The 20,011-nt window shown below is 36.6% G+C and overlaps 2 protein-coding genes across 4 annotated transcripts; both read left to right on the top strand.

Moving 5' to 3' along the window:
* The first annotated feature begins 1,836 nt into the window (after nt 1-1,836).
* LOC121238607 (transcriptional activator DEMETER) lies at nt 1,837-12,397 on the top strand. The gene is made up of 19 exons (XM_041135558.1): nt 1,837-2,569; nt 3,273-5,114; nt 5,217-5,582; nt 6,004-6,094; nt 6,196-7,597; nt 7,753-7,832; nt 7,929-8,013; nt 8,109-8,200; nt 8,272-8,340; nt 8,466-8,502; nt 8,612-8,694; nt 9,245-9,682; nt 9,857-9,893; nt 9,977-10,034; nt 10,324-10,463; nt 10,576-10,641; nt 10,830-10,944; nt 11,030-11,068; nt 11,952-12,397. Exons 1-19 carry the CDS (start codon nt 1,837-1,839, stop codon nt 12,065-12,067), a joined length of 5,889 nt encoding a protein of 1,962 aa, XP_040991492.1. The 3' UTR covers nt 12,068-12,397.
* A 2,719-nt stretch (nt 12,398-15,116) lies between these two features.
* LOC121238610 (ribosomal protein S14, mitochondrial) lies at nt 15,117-18,821 on the top strand. Of its 3 annotated transcripts, none has more exons than XM_041135563.1 (3): nt 15,117-15,320; nt 16,715-17,034; nt 18,376-18,821. In XM_041135563.1, exon 2 carries the CDS (start codon nt 16,719-16,721, stop codon nt 17,028-17,030), a length of 312 nt encoding a protein of 103 aa, XP_040991497.1. In that variant the 5' UTR covers nt 15,117-15,320; nt 16,715-16,718; the 3' UTR covers nt 17,031-17,034; nt 18,376-18,821. The 3 variants fall into 3 exon arrangements, with proteins under 3 accessions (XP_040991497.1, XP_040991496.1, XP_040991495.1); XM_041135562.1 differs by lacking the exon at nt 18,376-18,821 and adding an exon at nt 17,522-17,779; XM_041135561.1 differs by lacking the exon at nt 18,376-18,821 and having other exon boundaries at nt 15,120-15,320; nt 16,715-17,301.
* Nucleotides 18,822-20,011: the final 1,190 nt, after the last annotated feature.

The raw sequence follows: 20,011 nt of genomic DNA on the forward strand, positions 1-20,011 counted from the left end.
GATTCGCAATGCAAATCAGTTTACAAATTTTTAAAGTCCAAACTAAGTCCAGTATAACGTAGAAGTCACAATACCAATAAATTCTACACTTCAACATATGCGATATATACATACATCTGTATATGTGGGTTGGTCGACTTCTTAATTAAAACACAAAGTATATTTTAAAATAATTAACAATTATGCGACTAAATTGATAAGCTTTATCAATAACATATTAATTGAGAATATGTAGGACTTTTTTTTTAAGAGAAATATTATCATTCATTCGTTCACCAAGAGAAATTTATATTTGTGACCAGATATATGCAAAGATAATCTCCATATCAACCATTTGGAGCTATACCAATGCACTACTAAATTGATTTAGACTTCACTGCTGCTGATAGTCTTTACAGACAAACGTCCAAAAAACAACACTTTACCTAAACAGATACTCAACATCACATTTTATAGAAAGAAATGACTCAACCTCTATGAATCAATCGTCTAAGAGACGAACTCTTTTTTTATTTTTACTATACAATAAAGAAAATAAGAACGAAAAAATATAGATTATAGTTTGGATTAATTCCAATAGACTTTGACGGCCCATAAAGGCAACAAGCTTATCTCTTTTCAATCAAAAAAGTCAGATTTGAAGATCTAATTATAGTGATTTCAGTGATCCAGCGCGTGTGACACGTGAAGACCACGCACAATTGTAAGCAGCGTGTAAGGACCACACTCAGTGATTTCAACAAAACCTCCACTGTCTTCCAAACGATTTGCAACCTGAGAATCTTTTTGTACTGCGCATGTCTCTTAAGAGTTATTGAAAAATTGTACATCTAACTTTTTTAGATTTAAAGAAAGAAAAATAAACTAAAAAAAAAAATGAGGAAATGAGAAGGAGAATATTTAGGACTGGTGCTGTTAAAAGCACCAGCGAATAAACATTAATGGCCAGAAGGTAAGTAATCTGGATTTTTGTAAAGTAGTTTATAATTAAAGAGGGTGTGCCCAATATACAAATACAAGAAGTGCCCAAACTGGTGTGGGCATGTCTTATATATAGTATGGTCTATGGCTCTGGTTTCTTTTCGTGCCTTTTCCCTCTCAGTACTCTTCTCTATTCGTTTCTCTCTCCTGGCTTAACCCTGGAGACTGACTTGATAACTTCCGGCATTGACTTTACCCACGCCGGCTGCCTGACTCCACTCCCAGATCGGTGAGCTCAATATACTATTTATTTATTTTTTGGTCATTTATATTTTCAGGTTTAATTCATGTTGACTCAAACCCAAAAAAGTTGTTACACTTCTTCCATATCACGAAAATATTCCCTGAAGATTGTCAATGTTTTGCTCCCACAATCCTAGCCATTTAAAGCGGATTAAATTGGCCGATATGTAATTTAATACTCTATTTGAGTAGTAGTTTTCTCTCTCAAATAAGTGATATTTGTTGCTATTTTGATTTTTGCTAATTTCCATATATGTTTCTCAGGCTTTTTCCATGTTTTCCATCGAATACAAGATAAAGCTGGCTGTTGCTGTTGAGAGCATACGGGGAATGATTTTCTAGCATTTATAACAAAGATGCTTCTTTTGGGTTGTTTTTGTTAATCTTGATGCATGTCAATGCACGGTGAAGGTTGTATGGGAGAGAATGTGTTTGGATGTTTTGGCAGTGTGGGTTCAGGCAAATGGGGTAAAGCTAGATATTGGCTGTCAGAAACCTCCGGTATTTGGATGGTAGCTGTGAAATTCAGCTGCTCCAGGAAAAATTAGAGGCTTCAAGAGCAGGGACTCAACAAAGAAGTGAAGGGACTGTTGAGATTGCTAGGTGAGACGGATGAATATTAGAGGGGGGGTTTCATTTCCAGAGGATAAAGAGCTTCAAATAATGGATTCATGGATGCCCGTGACACCAGAGAAGCCAATTCCAACAAGATCTAATCCGATCCTGGTCAACTGGGATGGGAACCAAATGGGGAGAGCAAATTGGCAGGAAGTGACTGAATTCTCAAATGGGTATGCAGAGATGCCAAATTACAATGGGTTGCAGCGAAATTCGAACCCAACCGGGCAGGTGGTTCAGAAAGGAGGGTACTATGGCTATGATGCAGGATTGGCTCAGAAGAACAGGATGATCAATCACATTGCAGGGTCTTACACTCAGACCTTACACAGTAACAGCACAGGTTGGAAGAACGATACATTTGCACAACTGCTGCAAATGCAGAATGCCACCCTTATAACCACTGCAAACAGGGACCCGAACGGAAGCCAAAACATGGCAGCAAATAGTCCCCTGATTCCAAATTCGCATTTGCACTCTCATGTTGATTGCAGCCAGAGAGATTCGACCACCTCTGATGGCCTGTTGTTCAACAACCAGAATCACTACGCAGGTTTTGACACTTCGAGTAATTTGGCAAATAGGCCTCTGATTCTGGAAATGCATTCTCGAGTTGACGGCAATCTAAGAGATAAGAACCCTGCAAGTTTGTTTTTTAGCAACCAAAATCACTACTCGGGTTCAAACTCATCGGACAACAGTGACAACTATACCCAGATACCCAACTGTAAGACATTTATAATTTTTTTTTTCATTTTGCATTTATTGGTGCCCATTTATGCAAAAGTAGGAATGCGTACTATTAATTATCCAAAGAGGATCATCGTTATGATTTTTTTTTTCTCTTCTGTTCATTTTTAATTGATGAAGATAGTATACAAATAGAACTGGGTAGCATTAGATATCATGTGGTGATGAATCAATTCTATATAGCACTTTAATTATACAAGAAACATGGACTTGTATCTACACATCCATAATAGATGACTACTTCATGAAAATTGCACCCATGGACATTGGGTTGTTTGTACAAAATTATGTTACCCTCTAATTCTTCATATAAGATAAAAGAAAAATTAAGCACTTCAATTTATCTGCAATAATTAACTTGCTTTTTAAGGTAAGAATTTTTAATTATTATAGTATTTCGTTATGAAGAATAGCACCAAATTAGTTTCTGTAACTGCACACTGCTACTAGGAAAGGACAAGGTATTCTCTAATATGCTACAAGGCCTGATATGTAATTGCCATGATTTGATGTGTTTACTGACCTCATTGTAAGTGTTATCAGATAAAAAAAACAAAAAATTGGAATGCCACAAGAAAAAATAAGTTTGCCTCCTCTGGATTTACAAAATTATTTCACTGTCAAATTATCTTTCATTATTTTCAATAAGGAAATCAATGAAAACTGTTTTTCTCCTATAGATGGATTCCCCGTACCTTATGAGCCGCACTGGGAGCTAAATTCCGCACCAGCAGAAATAAATGCTTCCTCAAGTGTTACCAACACACTCCAGTTCGCACCAATAACACCAGATCGGGTCAAGAAGCTGGAGAACAACCAGCATTCTGCAACACCGAACATAATAAGAAATGAAAGCTCAAGTGAGGCAAGGGACAATGATACTTCACTTACATCATTAGGAAATCAGTCACCTCTGGACCAGAGTGATGAACTTTTACAGAGCATTGTAAACTCATCTCCTGCTGCCAATAATACATTACACAAAGAAAATAAAGATTCTGAGAAGGGAAGTATTCCTGGCATGGATCTGAACGAGACACCCCATCAGAAACCGCAAAGACGAAGAAAACACAGGCCCAAGGTAATAAGGGAAGGCAAGCCCAAAAGGACTCCAAAGCCTAAAACTCCAAAAAATACCAAAGAGGCCCAGACAGCAAAGAGGAAGTACGTGCGCAAGAATATTCAGAAAGAATCAGCACCTGAACTGGCTGATGCTTCAAGGGAGACAGTCAATGCTAAGGGCAGAACAGCTGCAACATCCTGCCGGAGAGCATTAAATTTTGACGTGGAGAAGATCGTTGATGAAAGCCAGGAAAAAGCAGTTGGTCAGCAGGAGTTACCTCATTGGAATAAAGGGGCCTTTAGTTTGAGTTCAGACTCTCGAGCCACAGAATCGTGCCCTGGAACTTACAGTGTTTCTGGAACAAAGTCTGTTGTGCAGATTGACCAGTGGACTGGCTTAATGGAAGAACAGCAGAAATCTGGAAACATAAATGATCTAATCCATTCCACAAGTCAATTGCAAACTAACTATGTACCACTGCAACAAAGGCAAGCAGCTGCAGCCTCATCAGCTCCAGAGAAAGACTGGTCCATAGAAGATCCACATGTGATAGGGATAAATATAGATGAGAGATATTCTGACCCTTTCCAAAACAGCTGTAGCAATGGATGGAATCCCATATCACAACAAATCCATGCTGAAGGAATAGACAAAGTAGTCTTTCAAGCAAACTCTAATTTTGATAGCATGGAGAAAGAATTGTCTAGGAATACAACCCAATCAGTTCCAAAGTTTCCATCTAATTCCAGTGCAGCAAGAGGGTCCAAGAGAGAACATTTTCGTACTATCGAGGGCACAAATCCCATCATTTCATTGTTGTACCAAGAGATCCAAACGGATGAACATTGCAAAAAGGGCCAAGTTCTTGGCAGAGGTTTCTCAGAAACTTACAAAAAAAAGAAAACTGTGAGTGGACTCCATACAAACATCTCTGGAATGCCTTGCGTAACAGAAGTTGAAGATGGTTCGGGAAAAGCTAAAACAAAGCGAATGAATGATAACAGTGCAAATGGGCTTACAGAAACAACAAACCATGAGATATCAAACTTTTACTTCAGAAGTCCTAAAATTGCTGAGAGGCAAAGTGAGGCCACTGAGGCCAACAAATTTACATCTGAGAGGTGCAATCACTCTATGGCTGCAGGACAGAATTTGCCGATGCAAGAGATTTCGTCTGATCTGCATTCATATGCAGAAGTGACGAAAGAGACCAGCAGATTAACTTCAGTCCATGGCTATCCCTCCCTAGCTGCAATTGAGGATTGTTACATGCTCCAACCATCTCCTCCCAAACAAGTCCCTGAATCGGAGAACCAGGTACTTCAAACTTCCCATGTTCCTTCAACAAAGCGAACCATAGGACCCATTCCATCAAGATTAGTTTCAGCTAGAAGAAATAAAGTTCCAAAAAAGGACGATGCCTTGTATGCTTATCAGAAATCCCCAGCAAAACCACGAGGTAAACTTTGTATCTCAAAGAATTTGGAAAATGTGGCATTTCATAAACTTAACATGATATCCTGGTACGTTCTACTCACTAGATTGGTATCATTTGATGTAGGTCGTCCACCAAAAAAAAGGATATATGCCATACCCATAGATGAGATCATATATAGATTGAAGAGTCTAGATCTCAATGAGGGGAGCACTGAATTGGTAAGGGACGAGCAAAATGCAGTTGTCCTATACAAAGGATACGGTGCACTTGTTCCATACCCAAGGTTTGAACTGATGAAGAAACATAAACCACGACCTAAAGTAGACCTTGACCCAGAAACAAATAGAATTTGGAACCTTTTGATGAATACGGAAGGAAGCAAAGACTTTGAAGGAACTGACAAGAAAAAGGAGAAATGGTGGGAAGAGGAAAGAAAGGTTTTTCGTGGTCGAACTGATTCATTTATTGCAAGAATGCACCTCATTCAAGGTAGAGTCTCTTATAGTTATAGCCTCACATTCAGTGTTACACAACTAGAGCACTATTGATGTTAAGTTCAGAATGATCAATATAAGGAAAAAGTAAAAGTAAGGCAAACAATAGAAATGAATCATCAGTCCAGAAAATTAAAACAATAAAAAGGAGACGAGAAAAAAAGAAAGGGCATAGATACCAGAAAAACATAGGGGCCGTAGATTTGATTGTAATAGAGTTCATACAAGAGTCACAGAAAATTTTACTGGAATATTCTGAATGAGGAAGTCAAATTTGCATTTTTCTAGTTTCCACAGGTAGACCATATATGACGCCTTTTATACTTACACATGCACCAACAATAAAAATAATCTAGTAAGATACAAAGGTATTCAACTAGCTGCATATTTACCAGATATAATAACACTCTTCACAGGAGATAGACGCTTCTCACGATGGAAAGGATCTGTTGTTGATTCGGTGATAGGAGTCTTCCTAACCCAAAATGTTTCAGACCATCTTTCAAGGTAAATTCACTAATTTTCACAGAATTCTGGGTAGATATTTCCAGTGAGTAAAACTTGAAGTTTAAGAAACAATATTTATGATTTTTTTCCTACCTTCGCAGCTCTGCTTTCATGTCTTTGGCAGCACGATTTCCTCTTCAGTCAATGAGCAACAGAACATGTGACAATGGTGGGACAAGCACACTGTCAGAGGAATCAGAAGTCTGTATAAATCAGGATGACACCATTGGATGGCAAGAAAAGGTTCCAAGTCGACAAATCTTCAGTTATAGCTCTGTGACACACCTTGGATCAACAGAGCATCAAAGAGACAGTGAAACTACAGGAAGAGAAAGGAACATAGTGGACGCACATAGTCAGAGCATGGGGGAAGACGTCATATCATCACAAGATTCTTTTGATTCCTTAAACGTACAGGGCCCTGGAGGACCAAGATCCAGCTCAGGCTCCAATTCAGAAGAGGAAGATTTTATAACTGGCTGCAGACCAAGTGAGATTCACTTTCCAACTTTAACAAATCTTCTACAGATGGAGAAAACCACATTCCAGGAATTTTACAGCCAAAATACTTGTTCACTAGCGGATGAGGGATCCAGGCAAGTGCACAAGCAATCTAAAAATATTGTGCATGCCCAGAAAATAACAAGATTGCACAGAGCAGATGATTTCAATGGCCCTTATGCATTTACTTATCCTTTAAGCGACTACCATTTGCACATGAATCCAGAATTTAGAATTGCCGAAATAGAGAATTTTAAAGCATTTAGTGAAGAAAGCATATATCCTTTGCCTTCAATTGATTTCAGATCCACAAAGAAAAAAGATGAAAATACCAAGGGCTTTAGGACTGAAGGATGGGCAGGAAGTGAAGGTGGAAGAACAGTACAACAGAATGAACTACTATGTTCTCAAGAAACACAAAGAATGGGCCCCTCTATACCATTAAGCAACCACTCAGTACACCAGGAAAGCATTTCTCAACCAGGTCCTCACACTGTTTATGATTTGTCATCCTGCCACAATCACCAACTGGAAATGAACAAATTCCTCAGATTGGAAAGCCCATCTGTGGCAGAACCTGTAAAACTTGCAGAAGCACTGGCTAAAAGGCAGAATAACGCCACACAGCAAATTCCAAGTCTCCCTAAAGTCACAGAGAATGCTGGAGAAAGAATCTCAGTAGAAAATAAGCAAATGCACTTGGAAAATAGATTTATCAAACCAAATTCAAATGAGCAAGCTTATTCTTCTGGTCATGCTTATGATGAGACAAGTTCAAAAATTTCAAAAGCCAAAAAAGGAAGGACAGAGAGTGAGAAAACGAGTGCAGTTGACTGGGACAGTTTAAGAAAGCAAGTACATGCCGGTAGTAGGAACATAGAAAGAAGCAAAGATACGCAGGATTCACTGGACTATGAAGCAATAAGACTTGCAAATGTTGCTGAGATTTCTAAGGCAATAAAGGAACGAGGGATGAATAACCTGCTAGCAGAACGAATCAAGGTACACGTGTTAGAGCAAGTCTCAAAAGCCTTCATATTTCAAACTATCAGCTTCAAATGGCTCCATGAATGAATCATTATTCAACAAATAAAAGTATTCTTCACCAAAAGAAAGAAAAAAGACAAAAAAAAGTAAGTGGTTTCACAACATTGCAGGATTTCCTGAACCGACTGGTTAGAGAACATGGAAGCATCGATCTGGAATGGTTAAGAGATGTTCCCCCTGATAAAGCAAAGTAAGCCATTCCACAAACATCTTACTCAGTTACTCTACTTTTCATATAAATAATGTACTCATTTACATCTTAAAAGAAAAAATGTCTGTGCTACAGGGATTATCTATTAAGCATACGCGGACTTGGGCTGAAAAGTGTGGAGTGTGTGCGGCTTTTAACACTCCATCATCTAGCTTTTCCAGTAAGATTTATATGAAACTACTTCTCACTTTATCAGCTTATAAGGGGTGAAGAAAAAATCAGCTAATTAATACATTACATTGCTCTTTCCTAAAGGTTGACACAAATGTTGGAAGGATAGCAGTTCGACTGGGATGGGTCCCCCTTCAACCCCTGCCTGAGTCACTTCAGTTACACCTCCTAGAATTGTTAGTACATATCCAACTAATAATTATGAATATTTCCAATGCTAAAAAATGCTAATCAAAATTCCATACAGGTATCCGGTGCTGGAGTCTATTCAAAAATATCTCTGGCCAAGATTATGCAATCTCGACCAACGAACATTGTAACCCCAACGCACCTTTTCATTCATTGTTTAATAGTATTTTCCATGCAAAAAAAGTAGGACAAAAGATTTCCTATTCCGTTCCGATAAAGCTTTTTCTGACTAATAAAGTAATGCTGATACAGGTATGAACTACACTACCAATTGATTACATTCGGAAAGGTATGTAAATGTGCAGTTATATATATGCTGTTGCCTTTAACAGAACATTTATCAGTAACAAATAAAGAAAAGATTAATATATTTGCAACGTGCTTTGATATCTATGCAGGTCTTCTGCACAAAAAGTAAACCAAATTGCAATGCATGTCCAATGAGAGGAGAGTGCAGACACTTTGCAAGTGCTTTCGCAAGGTTTGCACTCAGATATCTGTCCCATGGCTATGTTTGCCTCTACCATTATGAAGGCATATAAGCATAAGAAATAATTCATCAGAAACACTAGCATTTTCCTGGAGTTATATTCAAAGCCAATAACTTGGAACTAATTTTTTGTACTAGATAGATCAATATGCAATTTAGTAGCGTCCACAAGGCATATAAAAGATAAACCACCAGTGGCTCCTAGTCCTTTTGGCATGAAGTAATTGACATTTTTGTGCAATATGACTGCAGAAGAGATATGAAACTTCAAGTGCCTAATTTAAGAGATATTAATTTTACTTCTTGTCAATGGCAAACAGAGAACATAAGGCAGCCAAACTATCAGAAAAATTAGAACTCGAAGAATAGAAAAATCCAATCCTCTCAAAACCGCCCAACCCATATTCTCATACATATCAGTAGCATGTACTCTTGATGAAAAGAATAAACTCATTCTTCTCAGAACCCCCAGCTCATCCTCCCAGATGCATGGATCCAGTATTCTCTTAATGAAACTGACCACAAGCATTATTTGTTTCAGCGCAAGGCTTGCACTGCCAGGGCCCGAAGAAAAGAGTATTGTGGACTCAACTGTTCCCATTCCAGATGAGAGAAATCCAGCCATAGTTATCAACCCCCTGCCACTCCTTCCACCTGAGATCAACTCACTCAAAGGAACAGGTTATGAAAGTCGAAAGTGTGAACCAATCATTGAAGAACCAGCAACCCCAGAACAAGAATGCTCAGAGATCTCAGAAAGCGACATTGAGGACACATTTTATGAGGATCCTGACGAGATTCCCACCATCAAACTCAATATCGAAGAGTTTACTGTAAATCTACAAAACTACATGCAAGAGAAGATGGAACTCGAAGAATGTGAAATGTCAAAGGCTTTGGTTGCCTTAAAACCAGAAGTGGCTTCTATACCTACAGCTAAACTGAAGAATGTGAGTCGGCTACGAACAGAGCACCAAGTGTAAGTACATATCTCTTGCAAAAAATTGCAGCTTTCAATTGAATATTAAGGAAATCTAGCCCTAATTGGATAAACCATTATTTGGAAATTAAGTTAAAAAAAATGATGTGTATGTGTGTGTGTGTAAACTCTGCTTCATGCAATCTTGACAACTTCCATCCTGGAATGATGCAGGTATGAACTTCCAGATTCGCATCCGCTCTTGGAAAGGGTTAGTAATCTTGACATTCTAAAGTTATAGAGTGACCTTAAACTAGGAAACCGTAGCTAAGCATTACCTTATCAAATTTGCAGATGGACAGACGAGAACCTGATGATCCAAGCCCATATCTTCTTGCTATATGGACACCAGGTAAGCACATAACATATCATAGCTTCAGTTGCTATACTTGCACGTGAAATAATCTCAGAATACAAATAAAAAATAGCAAGATACATTCTTGAGATCACCCAGTGCAATTTATATGTATATAAATTTTAATATATAACATAGTCAGAACTCAAGAAAAAGTGATGGGTGGCCCAAGGATATTCTATTTTCCCACAACTATTATTCTCCTGTAACAGATATGAGGATGAATAGTTTCACAGGTTTGGGTTTGACATATATTTACAATCATATTTGCAAAACTTGTTATTAGGCGAAACAGCAAATTCAATTCAACCACCAGAAACAAGCTGTGGTTCCCAGGAGCCTAACAAATTGTGCAATGAACAGACATGCTTCTCATGCAATAGTGTGAGAGAAGCTAATGCACAAACGGTCAGAGGGTCACTACTGGTGAGTGAATTAAATTCAATGATACATAGGTAACACTCCTGAAGGTCAAGGGAAAAAAAGGCATGACAGACTATTTTAATCTTTTGCTGATGTTTACATCATCTAAATACAGATACCATGTAGAACAGCAATGAAAGGGAGCTTTCCTCTCAATGGTACATACTTTCAAGTTAATGAGGTAAGTTTATCAAATATATATGCTTATTCTCTTAGTTCTAGTGTCCATAGTAGATACAAGCACAATCAGTCTGGCATTATGAGTGCTGACAGGATGACTATTTATTGTTTTGTCCAATCATACCAGTGAATATTTAGAGCCTCTAGTTCCATGGTTATAAAACTGAACTAAACTATATTATTGTGCAGGTATTTGCAGACCATGAATCTAGCTTGAACCCAATAGATGTTCCAAGAGCATGGATATGGAACTTGCGAAGAAGGACTGTCTACTTTGGAACCTCTGTAACAACAATATTCAAAGGTAAGATGAAATTATATGCAAGCATTTACTGAATAGCTATCACATTTTAGTTAAAAATGGAGCTTACAGAAAACTTGTCTACCAGGCCTATCGACCGAGGGAATTCAATTATGCTTTTGGAGAGGTATGGACTATAACTTTAATTACCCACCTTGCTTTACTGATATGATTGGGATCATCTCATGTCAGTTGCATATTACAAGAAAGAGGATGAAACAATAGATAGCCAAATTTTTAAGTTAAAAAAGAATGCAGTTGGCTTTTCCAAGTCTCTCTCAGAAAATTATAGAGGATTAGATCATTGAAAGTACTATAAGTTACAAATGACCTTTGGTGGGGGTGTGAATGACTTTGTAAAACTCAATTTCATGTTACTTATTGTCTGTAAATGAGGGATGTATGAGCATGTGGCTGTGCATTAGAGAGAGAGATTGAATACTATATTAAACAATCAATAAAGACATATTACATAGTAGTAGTTCACAATATTATAGGTAGACTGCTCTTCTAATTTCATGACATACTTAACGTGCATAAGCATACACCACGTAGGTGATTTACTAACGAGGATTGCATTTAACACTAAATCATCACTGTACCAGTCTAACATTATTATGTACATCTAGCCTGTATAACCAGCCAATGGAAATCAAATGTATGCACATGTAAGATTTGAAGTTAAGACCCCTAACATACCAATATTAAAAACTATATGAGTAATCTTTTTTGGTAATGGAATATATAATAAATTGCCTGGTTGGTTTCTAAATCATCATGAAACCCATAATTCTCGCCTCATTTCTTATTGTTCACCTTTGAGTGCTGCTAATTTACTAAACATAACTTTGAAACTCTAAAAAATAAAACCATCCATATGATTTTTCTACCACAAGAAAACGTGATCTGTTGCTTAGTAGCAAGCACAGCATCCCCCCAAAATATATCGTCATAATATACCAATATTCTATCATGTAATACTTGGCTAATCTTTAGAATCGTTTTGGCAGGATTTGTCTGTGTGAGGGGCTTTGACCAGAAAACACGGGCACCCCGACCTCTAATGGCTAGATTGCACTTCCCCGCAAGTAAGTTGGTCAAGTCAAAAACTGAGAACAAGAGATAAACAGAGAGGATCACTAGCGGAAGGTACAAACCAAGGCTGCTGGTACCAAAAAAAAATGCTGACCAGATGATCAGGAAGATCATTTACTAACAGATTGCTGTAGGTTCAATTAAAATTCTTCTAACATGCTATGCATCACTACCTGCTAGACAGGGAATAGGGCAACCCATGACAAGAGGAATGTAGTTTGTAAACAATTGAAATTATGATCATTATTTCATTCTTGCTCGTGAAAGAGCCATTCTTCAAAATTTGGCCACTGTCACTCTAGACACATATGTTATGTAACACCATTCCGCTTTTAGTAATCAATAAAATGATGAATCATTGGATGTAAGCTTGAATGTATAACGTATTGCAACATCAAATGCTTCCCACACAACTTAGCAACACAAATGCATTTCGGCATTACACAATCATCCCAATAATGCTTATTAAATTCTTTGTTCATGAATTTAGTCACATACCTATGATTCCAGTGTCTTCGAGATATCTCATCAATTCGTATGATGATCAATACAAAGTTAAAGAAATTATCATCCTTAAAATCAGTATAATATATCAGTGCATCCACATCATGCTTGCTATAATGTTAAAGACTAATATGTGAAAATTTAACAGTCATCCATCCAAATTAGATGGGACATTAGGCTCCACATCGTATGAGATGAATCAATGAATCATACAATCAGAAGTGGTACTTTGCTTAAAATTTTGCAATAAACCTGTAGCTTTATTAAACCTTTGTTGCAATACAGAGCTCAATTACGTGACAATCACCTCGTATCATGATTCCATCCTGGTGCTAAAATAAACATTCATTTTTTACTTCTCTTCTCAAAAAACTCAATTATACGATAATGTCGTGTCAAACTGGTTGTTAACACATATCTGCCATGAATTGATACACAATCATGGTATGACTAACAAGAGATGTCAAACTACAATAGAAGCTAGAAAAAATCTAGAGAAATGGAATCTAACATCTTCGAGAACCTAGAAGAACCATAATCAAATGATCTATACAAAAAAACTATCATATGAACAAGACAAATGAATCTAAAACATTATTCCTGAATTTCTGCCCGTATCCATCACCCATTACCTGAATACCAGTAAGAGATACAGATAATTCACCAATATATAAAAGTAAAAGTCATCTATGAAAATTCTTTTGACGATTAGGAACTCCGGAGACCATGCAGACACAAGTCTTATACCCAATTAAACCACAGAGCATGCAAATACAAGTGTTGTACCCGGTTAAACCCTAGACCCGTGTAACGAGCCCCATCACAAGAGTGATATATGAAAATTTGACACTATTGGACCTAATAAAACTTGATCGCAATGTGCTATAGGAAGTTATTTGAGTTAATTAATCGAAGCCATTTAGTAATTTATTAGTTAGTCTTAAAACAGCATGTCAGAAATTGATCTGCGCAATTAAGCAAAATACCGCAGCAAACACACACTCCTTCCATATCAAAACAAACAAGGTGATGTGATCGACTCGGCCATCAACAGACATATAATAAGATAACATACGAAATTGCAGCACAAGAATTGAAGAAGGAGGATATTCCGATGTACTCTGTCTAGTTGTTGAGAGAATGTGGAAAATAAATGACACTAAAACCTTAAAACTTAGATTCTTCATCAGTTCGGGGACCAGAGAAGACAAGTCCTAATGTCAAACAGGTCAAGCACAAAGCGAGAACATTTAATCAAAATTTCCGATTTTCTTATCTCTCTTTTTAATTATTACCGGAAACGACGGTGAACGTGAACTCGTAATTTTCTTTCCTTCGTTACCTCGGAATTCTAAGCAACCAAAATTCGATGAAGCAAACGCGATAAATAGAACATAAGTAGAGCTACGGTTTCTAAATGGCGATTTCAGATCAAACTCCGAAACAGCAAGCGTACCGTTTTACATTTGGAGTGTAGACGAAGGTGAAGCGTGATTTCTGATCTGCAAAAATCATTGATCGTACACGTGAAAAGAAGCGGATTGCCGATCGAGAGGGACAGTGAGAGTTGGCGTGTTGGATTAAAATATTGGGAGGGTTTTAAAGCTTCTGCGATTCACTTCCACATATAATGGTTTGCCTTTTGCCGCCACTCCGTCTTCCCTCCACATTGAAATTTTTGCTCTGTCGATCAATCGGTGCATGGGATTTTGGTGAAACTTCTCCTTGTATGGACACGTGGTGAATAATTATAAACTCCGATTTTTATGAATTATTCAAAGATTTTTTATATATTAAGATTTTAAATTTTATCTTTAATACTTTATTAAGTGCACACGCCAGCTTAAACATAATTTCTTTTTTTCTTTTCAGGTTCGACAGATATATATTAATGCAATATAAGGGAAGAATATTTTATGGTAATCATTGTAACATGGTAAGTATTTGATTTTATCATGGTATTCATTATAATTTATATTGTAACAATATGTTATACTAAATCATTATAACTAATATTAATATATAATTATACTAATAGCTTAATATTAATATTATTATATAGCTATAATTAATACCAATATATATATATTAATAGTTTAATATAGACTGTAGTTATACTTATACTAATATAATTATAGTAAATCATTATAACTAATATTAATATATAGTTATACTAATAGTCTAATATAAACTATAGTTATACTAAATCACTATAATTAATATTAATATATAGCTATATTAATAGTATAATATTAATACTATTATATAGCTATAACTAATACTAATATTTATTCTAATACTAATAGTCTAATATAGACTATAGTTATACAAAATTACTGATATAGTTATAGACTTATAAGAGTTTAGTCTAATTAGACTATTAGTAATAATTTTGAAAATATTACTAAACGGCGCCGTTGCACCTCCACTCTCCCAAACCTATTTAACCTAAGACCCGCCCATCTCTTCCTCACTCTCTCACTCTGCCTCGCAGCCTCTCTGCATCTCTGCCCTCTAATGCGGCCACGGCCCACGCCGTTGCACCGTGCACATCTCGCCGTCGCCCCCTCAGCCTGAGTCCCATCCCTCTTGCCGTCGACCCCTCTGAAACACAGACCCACTCTCTCGCCGTTGCACCTCCCCTCACGGCCTCACCTCTCGAGCTGTTCCCGTCGCACACACAGCCCCTCGGCCCCTCTCTCAACGCTGCGCTGCCCTCTCTGTCTCTCACCGTCTCACGCAGCCGGCAGCCCCTCTCTCACGTCTCCCTGTCTTCGGCGGTAATTTTTCTTGGAACAATCTCGGATGTGTATATCATTTTTAATCTCCGTTGGTTTAATTGTTATGGGAACTTTTTTGTTTCAAAGGTTTATTGGTTAAATGGGAACTTTAGACATCTTTGAGAATTTTCGTCTAGGTGTTGCTTGTTGGACTTAATTCCTATACAATTTTGTGCATCTTTCTTTGAGGTCAGGATTGTTTAGACATATGCTCCCAGTTGTTAAAAGAAAGCAGAACAGAGAAACTATTTTACTTTGGGTTGTCGATTTCGATTTCAAACACAACAAAGAAAGTCTAATACTTCCAAGTTGAGTGAGACTCTTACGTCTGCAATGATATGGTTGGGTTGCGGACTTCCTAGGTTTTTTTTTTTTTCCAAGGACCACGTTAGCCTAAATCAATGTTTGTTATGCTTGATTAAGCATTTGAGTTGAATGAAAGCTTTCAAGTGGCTTTGCTCCATTGCCTTCAGTCCCATATCTCTTGTATGACTTCCAAAGATGAAATCTCCCATTTCTACCAAGTAAAAAATGAAAAATAAAACATCTACTGATTGTAAAAAACGTACCTACCAGTTGGATGCCCTTTTGAAAGATTTATTTGCACTCATACATAGATGGATTCAAGATATTAGAAGTAAAAAAAAAAACAGTTAAAATCATCTTCTTGAGGATCTTTATTTGTCTAACGTAAATAGTGAAGATCATTATTTTTTATAAACTTACTAAACATATTATATTCTTTTCTAGGAATTTGTATTATAAATTTTTTAAAATTTTTGTGTTTCTTAAATTTACTATTATTATTCCTTTCTTAAATCACTTTTTATAAATTTACTAAACATATAATTTTTTCAGAAGGTTTATGCAAATGTGGGGGCAAAGAGCAGCCTTTTACCTCTTAAGATAGGATACATTCCCAAGCATTGTATTGGGCTCTCATCCATAAACAGTACTATTCCCCAAGAGCACCTGCTTTCATATGTAGTGATGAATCTGATCTGTAATAATATTCTAGTTAGGTATCCTTTTGATGCAGTTTCAGATTCCATGCATTTGTCTTCAGCTATTGGTCTCTCCCACACATATATTTGTTCCAAGTTCTAGATTGCTAGCTACTTTCAATGCCTCTCTCTCTCTCTGTCTCTCTCTCATGCATTCACTAAATTAAAACAGGAAAACCGGACCGGAACCGGTAAAACCAGATGTATCGGTTTAGGAGAGTAACCGGTGCGTAATTGGTTTTTGAAAATGTAAAACCAGTAGATACCGGTTCGATCCTAAATTTTGTCCAAAACCAGACAGGACCGGACCGGTTACATCCCTACCAATTTGGGCTATATCTCCGTCTCGCTATAAACACTCCATTTTCTCTTTCGTGATCAACCAATCAGGTTAATGGAGATCCAGAAAGAGAACCGCAACATCCACGACCACCAACGCCGTCAGATGGCGGCGAAATTCGAGCTAAAGCGCAAGCTTTTCAAGGCCTTTATAAGAGATCCTGATCTCCCCACAGAGGTTCGGGAACAGCAGCAGTACAAGCTGGCCAAGTTGCCCAGAAACAGCTCCTTCACGCGCCTCAGAAACCGGTGCATCTTCACGGGTCGCCCTCGTGGCGTGTACCAGTTCTTCCGGATGTCCCGTATCGTTTTCCGTGAATTGGCCTCCCGAGGTGCTCTCAATGGCATTAAGAAGGCTTCTTGGTAGAGAAGTAAGGAAGGGATTATATTTTGTACTTCTGTTAGATCGAACGAATGAGATTTGTTCTTTTTAAATGAAATATTTGCTTGTTTATGGTGATGTTAGAAATAATTTTTCAGTTTTGAGATTCTTTTGGTTTTGTTTTGAATGTTTGGAAAATGGGTTTCAAGAATGTGAAATGCATATGGGTTGGCATAGAATTTTCTATACATAGAATAACAAATGGTATTTGGAACCAAAATGAAAGAATTGTGGTGGAATTCATTTGGTCTTGAAATTTGATGTGGTTTCGCTGATGTTTTTCTGAATGATTTTACAAAATCATAACTTGATGTCTGAAATCGGTCAAACTCGAAGCTTGGAACTGGGGTTAAAATGGGTGAGTAAACACAGCTGAGTTATCTGTCTCGGTTGAGTTAGATCTGTTTACCTGGTCTGGGCCTCATTTCAGTGATTTTTTCCCATTACATTAAAGCGTTGATTTTGATATGATGTGGGAGACAGGGAAGCGGGAAGGCTTTCCTATGTATTACTATGTAGAGAACTGATTGAAGCATGTAACTTTGGACTTGGATCTCCCCCTTTGCAAAAAGGGCATAATGAAAAACATCACTGAACTAAATTCCATTTGCTTGTCCTGTTACAAAATCAAGTGAATAGGAAAATGTAGAGTTTTTACCTACTTTTATTTGAAACAAGTGTGTGGATTGGAACTCAAATTGTTTGAAACCTATACAATTGAATTCTTTGTAGAATTGATTCTTTGGTATATGGGTCCAATTACTTGGCAAATTAATGCAGAAATCTATTCAGAGCTATATTCTTAACCCTATTCATATCGTAGTGATGTGTCCTTTATACCTTTATCCTTATTCTCTGTACTGAAGTGGTTCGTGCTAACTTGATGACATTGTATCACTCGGACCATACCCTCTTCTTCATGAAAAACCTGGTTTTGATGAAGGTTGTGTAACATGGACTGATGCTGCCTTTTGATAGCATTGTCTAACTTGACTAAGTATGTCTTCGAAGTAGCTCCGACACCGAATCTGACTCCATATTGGTCAATTGGTTGATTAGTTTAAGATTCCCCGAGTATCCTTATTTTTTGTACCTATTCTCAAATTTATGGGGAAGTAATACTAAAAGGGTAAATATGTTTGATGTCTGATTCACTTGTGTGTGTTTGCTTGAAGTGTTAAATGTCACATTGAGGATTGGTCCTGAATGGCATTGATGGAGTTTCTCTTTATGCTTTACACCATTCTTTAATTTGCCAAGTTTCCAGGCAGCCTGAGAGAAGGAAAGTGAGATTTGAACAAATCGTTGTGTTTGTGTCATTTGAACTTAGATTGATCAAAATGGAAAGCAGATTGCAACAACTCCATTTTGGATGTAAGATCTTATCTTTTCGGAATCAGGAAGACAGAATAAATAAATTAGAAGGCAGAAGACTAACCACGCACATCAGCAATAAGGATTTCCTGCAAGGTCCCCCCACAGGAGTTACAGAAGCATTACTCCATGGAATCCTGTAGCTGATCCGGTGGACCGGTTGATTGTAGAATTATTTGAAGTAGTCCTTCCTCATATTCAGAGCTGATGTTCGTGGCAGCCAACTGCATTCCAAAGCTCTGTTCTGACGGGTAGAAGCCAAAGGAAACTGGATTGGAAAATAGTTGTTAGACAGAAAGGAAAACAAAACAAATTTAATAATGTTTTGGAAGGATTGTGCAATGGGTTCTCTTTTGTATAAAGCATGCTCGTTTTGGCTAGCTTGCAACCTGAATAGGATTACACTGCAATTTTATTACTTTCATCATTGGTATTTTGTGCCAATGTTAAACCAGTTTGGGTGAGCATTAACAACGCTGCTTAAAGAGAGAGAGTGAGAGGGGAAAAATAGTTGCTGGGCATCTACCATACGAGGCATGGTATCGTGATTATTCAACGGAATAAAATTAATGTTGTATAAAAGAGTAATGCTATATGCAGTTGTGGAATGCGTAAATGTCATGCAGTTGCTTTGAAAAAGAGTGAGGTCTACTATTAAAAAATTAATTTTTTTATGTGAGTTTCGTATTTATTCATTTTTTTCAAAATGATTACGCGGCGCTTATGCACTCATACTACAACTATCATTTCTCACATATTTATATGTAAATCTTCTAGGCTGTATCTATATTTAATGGCCTAAAGATTGACTTAGGATGAGCTGTAGACTCAAACATCTAAGTTCAATTCGATGTTAATAATTGAGTAATGCTATATACAGTTATAGAGTATGTAAATTTCATATATTTTATTTGAAAAAAGTTGTATATTATTAAAAAATAATTTTTTCATAAATACCAAATTTATCTTTTTTTTTTTTAAAGAGAGGTCACGAGATTTGCACATCATAAGATTGTAAATATTATTTTTCTTAAAACTTTATCTCGAGGTATCGTATATATACACAGTTTGGGTGTATCGGATTCTGTATTTGATCGAGATTTCTTAACGAATTTAAATATTTACAAATTATAACATAAACATATCACTGAAACCCATTCTAATTGTAAAATGGTCAAAATGTTAATTCAAGTTTTGAGGGATTTTAAATCATTTCATATTATCTCATATAATCATTATAATTTTTTTAAAATTTTAAATAATTGATTTTTTTTAAATTTTAAAATAAAAATAATATTACTAAATAATATTTTATTTAAATTTTAACTTTTATTTCATCTCTCTCATCTGTATAACCAAGCCAGCCTAGACTATTATCTCTCAAGAGTTATTTTGAAGAAAAATTATATGCATCAACTACTATTTATTATCTCACATCCTATGAAAAGTGGGTAGCGATAGGGTTACTATCATTTTACTACCTATTTACTACTTATAATGTATTTATTTATTTTTTATCATTTTATTTTTAGTATTTTTTTAACATCTTTAATCATTAAGAAAATATATAATTTTACTAATAAGTATTTTCT

This window comes from Juglans microcarpa x Juglans regia, chromosome 7D (genome assembly GCF_004785595.1).
Source record: "Juglans microcarpa x Juglans regia isolate MS1-56 chromosome 7D, Jm3101_v1.0, whole genome shotgun sequence".
Taxonomy (NCBI): domain Eukaryota; kingdom Viridiplantae; phylum Streptophyta; class Magnoliopsida; order Fagales; family Juglandaceae; genus Juglans; species Juglans microcarpa x Juglans regia.

Excerpts from the sequence above, each read along its gene's own strand:
- LOC121238610 (XM_041135563.1), top strand. The coding sequence starts at position 16,719 with ATGGAGATCCAGAAAGAGAACCGCAACATCCACGACCACCAACGCCGT.
- LOC121238607 (XM_041135558.1), top strand. The coding sequence starts at position 1,837 with ATGAATATTAGAGGGGGGGTTTCATTTCCAGAGGATAAAGAGCTTCAA. Across the intron at positions 8,341-8,465 it reads AATCTCGACCAACGAACATT|GTATGAACTACACTACCAAT; the intron begins GTAACCCCAACG and ends ATGCTGATACAG. Across the intron at positions 8,503-8,611 it reads AATTGATTACATTCGGAAAG|GTCTTCTGCACAAAAAGTAA; the intron begins GTATGTAAATGT and ends ATATCTATGCAG.